The 14,048-nt window shown below is 34.9% G+C and overlaps 1 protein-coding gene and 1 long non-coding RNA gene across 3 annotated transcripts; both read left to right on the plus strand.

The window, feature by feature from the left end:
- The first annotated feature begins 48 nt into the window (after positions 1-48).
- LOC148934147 (protein FAR1-RELATED SEQUENCE 5-like) lies at positions 49-912 on the plus strand. The gene has a single exon (XM_089062206.1). The coding sequence runs from the start codon at positions 49-51 to the stop codon at positions 910-912; it is 864 nt and encodes a 287-aa protein (XP_088918332.1).
- Positions 913-7,417: 6,505 nt separating this feature from the next.
- Positions 7,418-12,471, plus strand: LOC125185118 (uncharacterized). 2 transcript variants are annotated; one of them, XR_007170053.2, is made up of 4 exons: positions 7,418-7,630; positions 7,985-8,055; positions 9,779-9,995; positions 12,152-12,471. It is a non-coding gene; the product is annotated as an uncharacterized LOC125185118 (long non-coding RNA). The 2 variants fall into 2 exon arrangements; XR_007170054.2 differs by lacking the exon at positions 7,985-8,055.
- The last annotated feature ends 1,577 nt before the right edge of the window (positions 12,472-14,048 follow it).

The following is a 14,048-nucleotide window of genomic DNA, read 5'->3' on the forward strand; positions in this document are numbered from 1 at the left end:
TCTGACCTTCTAGAACCCGAAGAATTCGAAGAAAAGTGGAATACAATCATGGACCAGTATTGCTTGGAAGAGGTGGATTGGTTCTCGACGCTGTATGAACACCGTCATCTTTGGATACCTGCATATTTCAGAGATTTCCCTCTTGGCTCGATAATACGAACGACATCAATATCAGAGTCAGAGAACAGCTTCTACAAAAACTTCTTGAAGCCGAGTGCCAATATTGCCGAATTCTATTTGAATTTCAATAATGCGTTGGAATTTCAACGTAATGGTAGAGCTAAACTGGACTACGAGGATTCGACTAACATTCCAATATGGGCGGCTGAGTTTCCAATAGAGAGACATGCAGCAAAATTGTACACAGACAGTATGTTCAGAGTAGTACAGGAAGAGATCGTCGATGGCCATTTTCACTGTCGGATTGCGTCCTTGTCTTCTACAGAAATGCTTGATTCGTACAAAGTTAGGGACCGATACAGCAACACATATCGTGTGCGGCACAACAAGGAAGAGGATTCTTACACATGTGAATGTAAATTGCTTGGAAGACAAGGATATCCGTGCAGCCATCTTTTTATGGTCTTCAAGAACAATGGGTTGCAGTGTATACCAGCGCAATACTGCGAGGGCAGATGGATGAAAACTCCATTAGCTAAAGCAGTCCACGGGGTGATCGATGACACCTTACCTACGAGGTCCATCGTGGATGACCGTGTCACTCTTTCGAATGAAGCGATTGGATTGTTTTATGGTTTTCTGCGCAGGTACGAGAAAGACACAGGAGTATTACGTTCGTTTATAGATGGGATGAAACAAGTTGGAGATTCTCTCAAATCCGGAGCACCAATTCCATCTACATCAAAAAAGACGAGATTGTGTGAAGAATACTATGGAATTGAACGACCATAATCTTTTGAAGTTCACCCTCCAGAAGTGATTAGAACTAAGGGGTCATGTAGTGACAAGCCTAGCCGAATGATTTCTCAAAGGGACAAGGCTATCAAGGAGGCGAGCAGACCACTTCGAAGATGTAGGGCATGCGATGAGTTGTGCCATCATGATACCAGAACCTGTCCAACATGCATAGATGTTGCCAAAGAAAATGAGAAGCGTAAAGGAAAGAGGAAGTATTAATTAGTGTTCATTTTTTGTTTCCAGACTTTGAGTTCAAAACCTTTGCTGCCAGTTTTCAATTGGCAATTAGATGTTGCATTACATTATGCAATTCTTACATTGTTTTCCGTGTTTTTAGTTGGTGTTTTTGTTGCTCCCGAATTTCTAATACTGCGTTTACTATTCTGCAGTAATAATTGTATTACTTAACAGCTACATATTTCTCAATCTCATTTTTTTACATTTTCTTGGAGTTTATTTACATTATTCATTATCCTGAGCATTTCGTGCATTATGTCATGCATATTTACATTACTCATTATCTTGAGCATTTTGAGCATTATGGCATGCATATTTACATTACTCGTCATCTTGGACATTCCGTGCATTATGTCATTCCCATTGGATTTGAAACCAATAAACACTTGTTGCATTTAATGATGCATTGTTTGATCAATTTTGTACATCATTTGAATCTTACACATATCACGCATTGTGGCTACCGTTATGTACATTATCACCCAAATTACATTATAACAAGCATTTTGTACATTATGCATTTTTTCATTCCTTTAGTACATTAATATGAATCCCAGTAGTTAACTGCGAAAAACATACATCCATAATTCACTACATGAACAAAAATCTGTTCATCAAAAACAATCGGATAATTTAACTACAAAGTCCAAACATCCTTCCATAAAAAACAATCCCATAAGTTAAAAACAAAGATCAAACATCCATCCATCAAAACAATCCCATAAGTTAAAAACAAAGATCAAACATCCATCCATAAAAACAATCCCATAAGTTTAGCTACCAAAAACCCATTACTGCTAATTTTTTCATAAGAACACCCTACTCCAAACCATACTCTTCAAACCACTTCCCGAAGTTGAACCTTGGCGGCCTTTCATTCCAATGAATTGTTGCGCGGGCCTGGTTAATTTCTTTTCTACTGTTGTGATTACAAGTCAGCAAGGTCCGCATGTACTTAATCCTCAATATGGCCAAGCTCTTGACCCCCTTAGCAGTGAGACCGCACTCCCAATTCTTTTGTGAAGCTCCAAAAATCTTTCTATATGACGCATCAAATACACACCATCTTCCAAGGGGTTCAGGATCGTCCTCCACGGTACTGTTACAAGATTGGTTGTACATTTGCGGACTTGTTCAGCTATTTTGGGAACGTGGTACTTTTCCAGCCCAGCCTCAAAAAAATTTCTATAAAAATTTAATAAAACAACAAGAAAAAATAAATATTAGGCAAAACATTAATATTATACTTATACACTCAACTGCAACAAGAATACGTACCACAATATGAGGCGTATTCCCATACTTTTCATTGAAAGAGTTATGCGTGTCGGTGGGCGTGTGGTCGATGATGTGCATTTTTTCCAGCAGCAAGATCACAAATTATGAAATAAGACGAGGTATTGGTAACCGGGAAAAAAAACTGCATAAATAATAAAACAAAGGTTATATACAAGCAATAGCCTATAATGTACAATTCTGTATTCCAAAAAATAATCAGGCTACTCATGTTCTGAACTTGATACATAATCAACCATAAATGTATTTATTATGTATCCGAACTTTTCTGCAATGTACCATCACTGTAAACTTATAAAAAAATAATGTAATCACAGAATATTATAGATAATCTACTTATTGGCTAAAATACTGAACTCTGAAAAGTATTTGTAGCCTTTATATTCATGCAATTTGGTTGTAATGTACTAAAGTCATGATATAATGCATAAGGTGGTAAGTTCAGGTAATAATACATAATGTGCCAAATTCAGGTTATAATGCATAATGCACTAAATTCATGTCATAATTCATAATGTACTAAAGTCATGACATAAAGCATACTGTGCTAAATTCAAGTTATAATGCCTAATGTACCAGAGTGTAATTTTCCCATAGGAACTCCGGTATTGGCAAAGTGTCGTTAAGAATGTTTGTCCAGAAAAACTCAAACGAGTTTGGTTCTCCATTTCCATCTTCTTTCAACTGATAAAATGGATTCTGAAATGCATTTAGTTCTAATGTAAATATACAACAACCAGCAAAACAAAATCGAATGTTAAAATATTATCTTTTGACTCACGCTAGTCTGTGTAGAGAAGAACAGTCTTGACACTGTTTCAGCTGCCTTCAACTTCTCCATATTATTAAGGTGAGAGCTCCATGCAATTAACACTGCATTGTTCACTTTCTTATAGGGACCAAGAAACAAGAATGACTCATTTCTCGTTGAAACCGCGTTGTCTTTGTAAACAATAGAATCCCTGCAAATTTTACGGATTGTTAATATCAAAATTACAAGTTCATCAAGTATGCAAAAAATGGTTTCAAACTTACGGTTCGTTCTTAATCGTGTCAAGTATCCAATAAAACAGCTCCTTGTCTTTTGCATTGGCTTCCTTAGTGATTTTCACCTCTCTCTCATTGAATGGAGACCGGAAAGCTTGCCTTTTTCACACGTGTCAAAGCCGCCTTCTTGCATTCCTGGATTAATGAAGAATGAAGCTCGTAATGTACATTTCAACCACTTAAATACTGTTGAGAATAGGTACACGCTACACAACCTGATCCTCCACAAAATCACTATGTAAGTCATCTGCTTTTCCCTTGCCTCTTTTTTCTATGACTTTGGCTTTACCCTTAGCCGTTGGCGTCATGCCTCCCTGCATGAAATCATAATGTACACATTAATGTTTTATCAAAACAAGCATATGCTTTAGAGAAAGGGTAAACATTGAACCTCGTGATCATCCCCACGCCCAATAGTTTTTTCAAACCGTCTTCGCTGAATAGGTCTTTCCATAGCATCTGCATCCACATTCTCTTTCCCTGTCGCAAGAACCCCTTTTCCTTGTCTCGTAGCAGCAACATTCCGCTTCTTAGGAGGCTCATTTACGGCCACAGGTACAGTATTCTTCTTAGCCCCACCATAACAAGTTTGTCTTGTGGCTATCATGTTAGTTAAAAACAAAATAATTACTTAATGTACGATATTCAAATGTTAATGTAAAATAAAACTAAAAAAATGTACCGCCTTCTGCACTGCATGCCGTGGTATTGTTTTTTTGGTTGATGCAGCCCCACTGCCATCGCAAACAACACCTTTTCCCTTAGCAGCAGCAATTTTTTGCTTCTTCAACGGTGGTTTGTCAGACGCATCATCCTCTTTCCCCTTAAACCCCCCATCCGAATTATCCGTTATAGCATTTCCAACAGCCTGCAACACTTGCCCCTTAAAATATTAATAATGTTCTTCGAATACATACATAATGCATATTAACAACCATTTCATGTCAACTAACAATGATTAAACGTACCATTTGTGGCTCTATCACCAATGTAGCGGAAACATTGCCACTAGGACTGTGAGTAGGTGGTTCATGTTGTGCGGTTCCATCATTAACCATGTCCGTATAATGAAACTCAACGTAAGTACCCTCATCATCTGAAGATTCTACATCTGTCATGACCAATGTCTCTTGCGTAGCATTTTGGCCAACATCATTCACCCCGCTAGTTCCAGCAGTCTCAGCGCGGCCACTAGACTCTGGCCTATCTTCCGGTTGTGTTTCTAGAAAGAGTACGAATGAAGGCCTGTCAAAGTCTTCAGTTATGGTTTTTTTCTTATCATAAGCTTGCATCATGACCTCTATCTCCGCAATCCACTGAGGACTTAATTCATCATCGTCTTCCTTTACTTGTGTAAGGGTTGCCACTATTTCTTCATTGGGTTGGACGTTATCATCCTCCACTCCCAGTAGCTTCTTCGCTATTTGGCTGCCAAGTCTGAAGCAACCTTCATCCATCAACTGGGTTGGTATTATCTTGAAATAATCAACCCAATCTGAAATCGACTTTGCCATGTGTGCACTACGAGCAACAAACTCATCCCTGAAATAGTAGTTTGGTCTCTTCTTTCCTCTGCCCTACCACCAGTATTCAACCGTTGGAGTCTCCTCCTTTCTTTTTCAAGTAGGTACTTCTCCTTGTCAATTTTGTCTTCCAAGAAACCTGTTCCAAACTTTTTTACCTCAGTACTCTCTGCATCCTGCCTTTCTCTCACAGCATCCGTTGTCCATCCCTTTACAGTTGGTCATGCACGTAGCACTCTACGCCGGTAGTACACAACTCTATCAACATATGCGCACTGACAAAAAAAAACCCCAAACATTGATGAATAAATGTTATTTAATTTTAAAAATTTACAACTACATGAAACACACATCACTCACCACCAAAAAACTGATCGGTCCAGTGAATGACACACTTGTGCTCGCTTTCCAAGATTTGTACGTTAAGTCTAGAACCGATATCAGATAGGCGCACCAGTTGAAATTTCTTATCTCATCAACATCGTCAATGTAATGCAATATCTTTGGCTTAAGCATACCATCACTTGGAGTCTCAATTAGTGCATTCTCGAGCAAAAACATAAATAGTTTCTTGAACTCAGGTCCTCCATCGACATCTTGCACCATCAAACTCCCTATCTCCCCGGCCGTTAACAAATATCGACTTTTGCCCAAGCGTCTAGCGACGTCATCATTGTACACGAAGTTTGACTGGAGTTTGGTTGTGCGTTCAATGAATGTTTCATCTTTTGGGAATCCAAAAGTCAAATGGACGTTGTCATCGGTTAGGTGCAGCCCCTTATCCTTATCATCAGAGAACGCAATAGTGCAGTGAGGTCTGTCGAACACGGAGAGCACCCAGTGGGCCAACTTACCAGGAATTTGCGGTATGTTGTAGTTGAGGATTGCTCCAAAGCCTAACTCGTTCACGGCTTCAATCTGTCGCGGATTAAGCCATCTGTATATTGTTAACAAACTCATTTGGACATCTCCTAAAATAAAGATTGTCATCCTTCTTGTTTCTAGCTTTTTGGGACACAGTAACAGTCTCAGCCTCTGCCCCGGTAACCTGTGCCATTATCAGCCCTGACGAGTCTGGAATGCCGTCCACAACGTCCTCATCCCGAAGATTTCTTGAATTTTTTTGTACCTATTCACAAACGTTGTCTTTTTCAATGGAAAAAATAATTGATAAATAATGTATACAAACAACCCCTCTATGTAGCTTTTCAATCATATAAATGCACATAAACTACGTTCACTACTCACTGATTTATACAGAGTCATGTATATTTAGCAAACAATAATGTCGTAACCTATGATGTACCAAATTACACAGATAATGTATCAAACCAACACCCATATCAGCAGACGCTATTCATGTAGAAATCTGTATGCTAAATGTATTATAAATGCATTAGCAATGTACCATAACTCTAACAGCAATGTGCCATAACTCTAACAGCAATGTACCATCAATGTACTCATATCAAAGAATGATGTTTTAACAGAGGATGTACCAATTTCTCCAACATGGTGGATCACAACATTCATTACAGTAGAAGCCTATAATGTACAGTAGAAGCCTATAATGTATCAACAATGTACAGTATTGATGTGTAAAATCTGTCTTTTTACAATGCACCACCAGATCATAATAATGTGTTAAATAACTGATGAACAAAACTATAGCAATGATGTAGCATAGAATTTGCAACAATGTACACAAAGTTGTTAACAATGTTCAGGCTTCACAAAAAAAAAAAAAATAAAGCCATTTACTTGTCGCTTGGCTAGCAGGCCTCCTCGAGGTAGTGCGTCTGTTCACCATTTTGTATGACATTCTTCCGGTGTCGTATGTCATCAAAAATTCGTTCATGATTAATCAACTTTACCGAACTCAATATACAAGCAAGCATTGATTCCCAAAAAATCGAGCAAGCATTGATGTATTGACAAAAAGCTTGATTCCAAAAAAAACGAGCATGAAATGTGTCATGAGTGGACAAATACAAGTTAAAATAGTACCCCCTCCGTCCCGGCTAAGATGACACATTGCTTAGCTGGCACGGGGTTTTAGGAGTTATTGGTTAAAGTGTTTAATTGGAGAGAGAGAAAGTGGGTGTAAGTAGTAAAGTATAAAGATAAAGAAAGATGAATATTTTAATAGGAGTGAGAAAAAGTGGTTGAGTGTATTAATTGGAGAGAGAAAGTTACCAAAAAGGAAATGTATCATCTTAGTTGGGACAAACTAAAAAGGAAAACGTGTCATCTTGAGCTGGACGAAGGGAGTACTAAACTGATATTAAATCATATCTTAAAATATGTAAACAAGGAATTACATAGAAAACGTACTCCATAATATGAATAATAGTCATGTGTATTTGTATTCAATTAAAATCACATTTAAACATAAATAATATAATTACCGAAAATCCCCACCTACAATCGGCGATTGAAGGATTTGGAAGAAATTCTCCAATCGCCAGCAAAACCAACAGATCGGCGAGGAAATCAACAGTTCGGTGGTCTCAAAGCCGGAGACGTACTAAAACATTTCCCAATCAACTAAAATACAACTACTGAAGACCACAAATTTGGGGAAAAAATCGATCGATTATATACGGAAGGTAAAATCCAGATTACAAATTTGATGATTCATTTGTTATTTAATGTTTATAAATTGAACTTTTCTCTACAGCTTTTATGAATAGAATTCCTACAAATTTGCATGTCTAAAATCTGGCCGAGATACATAACAAAAATTGAAACTAGTTCACCATTTCTGCCTGTTATGGATCGACAAATTTCCTACAAAATTTGTATATCTATCGTATGACCTGAACTCGTAACAAATTTGGGGAACTAATTCGCAATTTCTGCCTTTCTTATAGGAGTTTTTTGTTAATCTTGAATTCATCAAAACAAAGCAATGAATATGTTTTTAAATGGACATTGTTTTGTACGTGTCCTCTGTTTTACAGATAAAATAGAAGAAAGAGCAGTCCCCCAAAAGCAATCAAAGCTTAAAATGACAGCAAATAGAGATTATAAGGTTTACTTTAACTCACCTGCTTGATGACTTAGAGTTTTATATGCTACAGAATTTTTATGGTAGTACATTTCTTTAATTTCTTCTTTTCATTAATTTGAGTAATTATGGCTGCAAAAAAAATGGTTAACATTAGAATCATATCACAAATAAGACATAATAAGTTGCCATTAGAAATGATTTCATGTATAGATATAAACAGTTCCTAAAAATAGGAAATATAAAAACCTAACTTAATCTTGTTGCATCTACAAAAATGGTTTATTCTTATTCTGTTTTATTTGGATTCTGATTTCTGATGGATTATGAGGAGATAGAGAACAATCACATGTTCCTCTTGAATGGAAAATATTTTGGTGTTCTAATGCATCTGTTTTCTGTTTAATTTGGTTTATAATGGTTTCATGAGAAAACTGTATAGTATTATACCTGTTCTTCTTGAATGAAAAACATGTTGGTATTGGAATTCATCTTTTTATGTTACAGTATTGATCCATTGATTGAAAAACATGTTGGTATTGAAATGGGCGTATATAAATGTGTTTAACTTCAGTAGTATATAAATACTTTATGAGCGTATAATACTATACAGGTATACAGGTATAATACTATACAGGTATAATACGTGGGATTAGTCGCTCATAATACGCCCATTTTAATTATGCTGCCACTGGAATTCATCTTTATGTTAAAATTTGTTACAACACAGTAGAGTTGACATAATTAATACATCAATATGATGAAAAATTATAATAAACTTTGCTTATTAAGTTTATATCATTAAGAGTTTAACATAAAGTTTGTGTTTGATTAGAATAGAAATAGATCAATTATATGTTAGCAAAAATAAAAGCAGATGTTAAGATACACAAATTCATAAAAGAAGCTCATCCTATCAATTTGACTAAACAGAAACAAATAAATTAAGAACAGAGACTCAGAGAGTGAATTTGTAAGAGAATTGATATAAAAAAAAAATTGGGAGGAGATTGGGTATGCAGAAAATAAATTAGGGAAGAAGAAAGAAAATGAACTACACTATTACTTTGTTAATTATATAATAATAAGTACACTAAGGAATATTGTATAAGATTAGGCCCATTTAACTTTATAAGTTTGCACTTAAACTAAGGCCTATTTCGTGTCAGCATTATTAACTTATTTATTATACCTGGGCTATTTTTAGGGGACTTATAATTGAGTCAAAAGAAAAAAATTCTAACCCTAAAAACATACTCCCTCCGTCCGCCATTAGGAGTCCCATTTATGGGCGGCACGGGTATTAAGAAATGATAAGAAAAATGGGTGGGGAAAAAAGTTAGTGGAATAAGGGTCCAATTGTATACTCCCTCCGTCCCAATAAATATGAAACGTTTGCTTTTCGGCACAGGATTTTATGTAGTGTTGTTTTGTGATTTAAAGAAGAGAGAGTAAAGTAAGAGAGAGGGAAAAGTAGAGATAAAGTTATTTCTATTTTAAAAAACGTTTCATTTTTAATGGGACAACCCAAAAAGGAAAACGTTTCATTTCTAGTGGGACAGAGGGAGTATATATTAGTTTTAAATGAAACGTGAGTGGAATAAGTTAGTGGAAGGTAGGACCATATAACCATTTATGGTAAAAGTGAACTGAGACTCCTATTCGCGGACGGACTAAAATGGAAAAACACGACTCCTATTCACCGGACGGAGGGAATAACAGCTGCCTCTCTCACTCCACTTTGCAGAAAAAGAAAAAAGAACCCTAGAGAACATTATAACCGTCTCTCTCACTCCACTCTGCAAAAAAAAGAAGAAAGAGGAAGAACCCTAGAGAACATAAACAGCCGCCTCCAGCTCCTCTCATTACCTAAAGAGCACAAATGACATGGCAGGCATGGGAGGCTACAACCTACTCTACTGCATCAGCAAAATATCAACATATCAATATGTCAATATATGAAGGTACGAAATTCTTTTATCTATGCTCTAATGGGTGCACATTAATCCTAAACCTTGTAAGATTTCTATCATCTATGTCTATATTTTTCATAAAATATTTCAAAGAAACTTTTTTAATTAGTGAAAAGCTGAAACTTTTATCAAATACAACTACAAATTAGTACCCTCCCACTTTCTACCATTTTCTTTACGAAAAAAAATCGTGAGTATGTTTTCAAATTTATGTACTTAAAATTCTTTATAATTTAATGAGTTAGATTTCAACTGCTTACTGTCGTCCCCTTTCCCCATTTTCTTTAGGAAAATGTTTTTTTTTTTTTAATCAAATTTAAATACTTTAATTTTCTAGATTTAGAACTTCTCATTAAAATTACTGCACCATATTTGGTGCAGTGAAAAAACATTTTCACTGCACCAATTTTGTATCTGAATTACATTACATGCAACAAATTGCAATGGAAAGTGAATAATGGATCAGTAACAATATTAATTTATAAATGAATTACATTACATGCAACAAATTGCAATGGAAAGTGAATAATGGATCAGTAACAATATTAATTTATAAATGCTTTGCAGGAAAGAATGTGACATTTAATAGGCTTTCACTCTTTCCCCATTTTCCTTTAAAAAAACGGATTTCAAAAATATTTTTAAGTTTATATACATGAAAAGTTTTAAATATGCATTTTAACATAACATTGATTTGTTTTCCGGGACAAATTCCAATGGAGATTGAATAGAAGATCAGGCACAACATTGAAAGAATGGAAGAAATAAATATATTGTAGAGTCCTATTATTCACAAATCCAGTCTTAAATAGGGCTGGGGAAAAATACCGAAATACCGGTCTTATCGTACTGAAAAATTACCGAAAATACCGAATTTTGGGTATACTGTGACTTTCGGTACGGTATGATACCTTACCGAAAGATTCCGGTAAGGTAACGGTATGAATTTTTAATACCGCGGTATACCGTTGCATACCGAAATTCGGTATATACCGTAAATTAAGGTATATACCGTAAACTAAGGTATATACCACAAAAATATAAACACAATTATGTATAAAAAATATTTTATATATTTTTAAATTATAAAATCTATTGTGAAATATAAATATAATTATGAATAAATTATATTTTAAAAACTCTAATTTTCTATTTTAATTGATGTTGAAAGTCAGGTATACCGCAAAAGTAAGGTATACCGAACTTCGGTATGGTATCGGTATGGAAATTCGTCATACCGAAGTTCGGTATACCGAAAACTTTGGTAAGGTAAAGGTATGACTTTTTTGCATACCGTATTTACGGTAAGGTATACGATGTGGTGGTTTCGGTAAGGTATACCGTACCTACCCACCCCTAGTCTTAAAGACCGAACTAGAGACCAAATTAGGGCCATTAGATCTAGATTTTAATGGATGAGATTAAACCATGCCTCATGAATTTCGCTACTTCATTATGTAAGCAATATACTTCAAATCAGGGGTATTTCGGTCAAATCACATCTAGGGTTGCTTCTCCTCATTCACGCCGCGCCTCTTCTTTCTTATCTCTCTCGCTCTCTTCTTCTCCAAATCGAAGAATACTTCTCCAAATCGACAAAATTTTTCTACAAATCGAAGAATTTTTCTACAAATCGACACATTTTCTTCCACAAAGCTACTTCTTCTCCAAATCTCCAAATCTCCACCCGATTCATCTCACTCCAATCGATTCATCATCAACTGAAATCGATTCAGCATCTTCATCTCAGTAATCGATTCAACATCTCCAGCTGATTCAACTATAGTCGATTCACCCACGCCGCCCCGTTTGAGAATATATAATATCACTTGCGTGTTGCTGCTTTTGGAATATTGACATGTTGTAGATTGATGCTAAGTGGAATTAGGATTCTACAATTTGTTCGATCTATATTTGCTATTAGTTTGGTTCTTGATTTTGTTTTTTTTCAGATTTTTTTTGGTTAATGTTTGCATCTAGGTAATTTATGGCTGTGCTTTTTTTATTTCCACTATGACCTGTTTATGTGTCTCTAGTTCTGGTTAATGTGGTTATGTGTCTCTACATATGTGGTTAATGTTATTACTTCTAGTTAATGTGTCTCTACTATGACCTGGTAGTTTGGTTTCTGATTTTTATTCAATTAGTTCATGAAGCATGGCAACGTAAGGTCAACATAGGCGTTAAATATACTCGCAGGCTGGCAAATCACAACCAGTAGAGAAGTCAAATCACGAGGAAAGTTCATCTGATGTTCAACCACAAGGAAAGTTCATTTGATGTTCAGCCGGAAGTAAGCACTACAAGCCAAATCCCTACGCCAGAAGATAAAAATGAAGTTATGATCAAATTACAATGAAGTAGTAAATTTATAGAATGAAGTTAACTGTGTTATATGAATTTTCTTTACTGTGTGTTGTATGCATATTTTTGTGAAGAAATAGCATTGAATGAATTAACTAACTTATTCGATGAAGTAATAACCTCATGAAATGAAACAATTGAAAACTGAAATGTTTTGCATGCATATTATGCTGAAAAACAACTTTGAATGAACTAAATAACTTATGAAGTAATGATCTCAAGAAATGAAGTAATATAAACTGACTTATTATTTTGTATGCATATTTTGGAAGAAATAATATTGAATGAACTAAATAACCTAACTGATGAAGCAATAACCTTAAGTAATGAAGTAATATAAACTGACATGTTTTATATGTATAAGTCTCTGAAGAAATATACCTATAATGAAGTAAATAACCTTATTGATGTAGTTATACACTCTTCTAATGATGTAATATGAAATGTGTTTCAAATGTTGAATTGTTGTTTCGCGTTTCATGTATATAGATGAACGGAAAAATCCTCTAACTTACAGTCGGTCGAGAAAGAAAAAACCGAGGACTACTTAAAGAAGAAATAATGTATTTGGGAGTTTAAGTTTAGGAGTAGATGTTTTTATGGCTGCACTGCACATATTTTAGAATTTGAGACTACATATAGTTACACGGCTTTTAATTTTGTTCTAGTTCACAAACACTTCATCTCTAAAAAATTTATTTCATTTTGCTCGTTCATTACATTGAGTTAATATGAAAAAAACGGAACTATTGATAAATGATTGCACAAGAGAAAATGTATCACAATAATTTTATTAATATGTTATATATTTTGTTTAGTATGAGATTGAATGGTTAACAAATAATAAAACAAAATACAAAAAATGAGATATCAGTTCACACACACAGTAATAAACTATTGGAATGAAGTAATAAAATATCGAGTACATTATTAAAACTCTCCACACAGTCTATTCCATTCAAATTTGCAATAAATTAAGCAAATTCATATTCAAGTTCAAAGTGTAATGAAGTAATAAACAACTGGAATGAAGTAAATAACTATTGGAATGAAGTGCGAAACTGACTAGAATGATGTAATAAAGTACGAGTAAATAAATTTCTCACATAAAATTCACTAAATCAAAACACTACCAAAACTAATGTCAACGTTTTTCATCTTCTCATGTATCTTGTTGCAATTCCTTGAATCATGCCGACCAACCTTGTCGCATTTGGCGTATTTACGACCACACTTGGACATATCCTTTATTTCTTTCTCATGGAGGAAACTTTCCATCTACCGCAAACTTTGGAGTTGACGACATCAGGAGGATGAACTTCTATTTCACTAAAAACTAACGGTTGAAAGTGGAAAATTATAACAAACAAAAATCATCATTCAACCAGTATTTAAGTTCATTTAGCAATGTTATTACTTCAATATTCACATAGATAATTAAGTTCATCATAAGTACACTTGTGGGTTCATTCATATACTACATTTCTCACATTATCCAGATCTTCAAGTATATGTCCAATCTTAGATTTTGTCATTCCACATGTTATGATTCAATCAATGTTGTTTCTAAAAGAAACATGAACATTCTCTTCAACCATGGCACTCCTTCACCATCTGCTAGCATAAGCACTTCAACAATTTTATCGTTAACATTTCCTGGTTTCACGCCACCATGTTGTG

This window comes from Salvia hispanica, chromosome 1 (assembly GCF_029641045.1).
Source record: "Salvia hispanica isolate PSC_SH4W2 chromosome 1, Shi_PSC_v1, whole genome shotgun sequence".
Classification (NCBI taxonomy): domain Eukaryota; kingdom Viridiplantae; phylum Streptophyta; class Magnoliopsida; order Lamiales; family Lamiaceae; genus Salvia; species Salvia hispanica.

Coding starts and splice junctions, on each gene's coding strand:
- LOC148934147 (XM_089062206.1), top strand. CDS start 49: ATGGACCAGTATTGCTTGGAAGAGGTGGATTGGTTCTCGACGCTGTAT.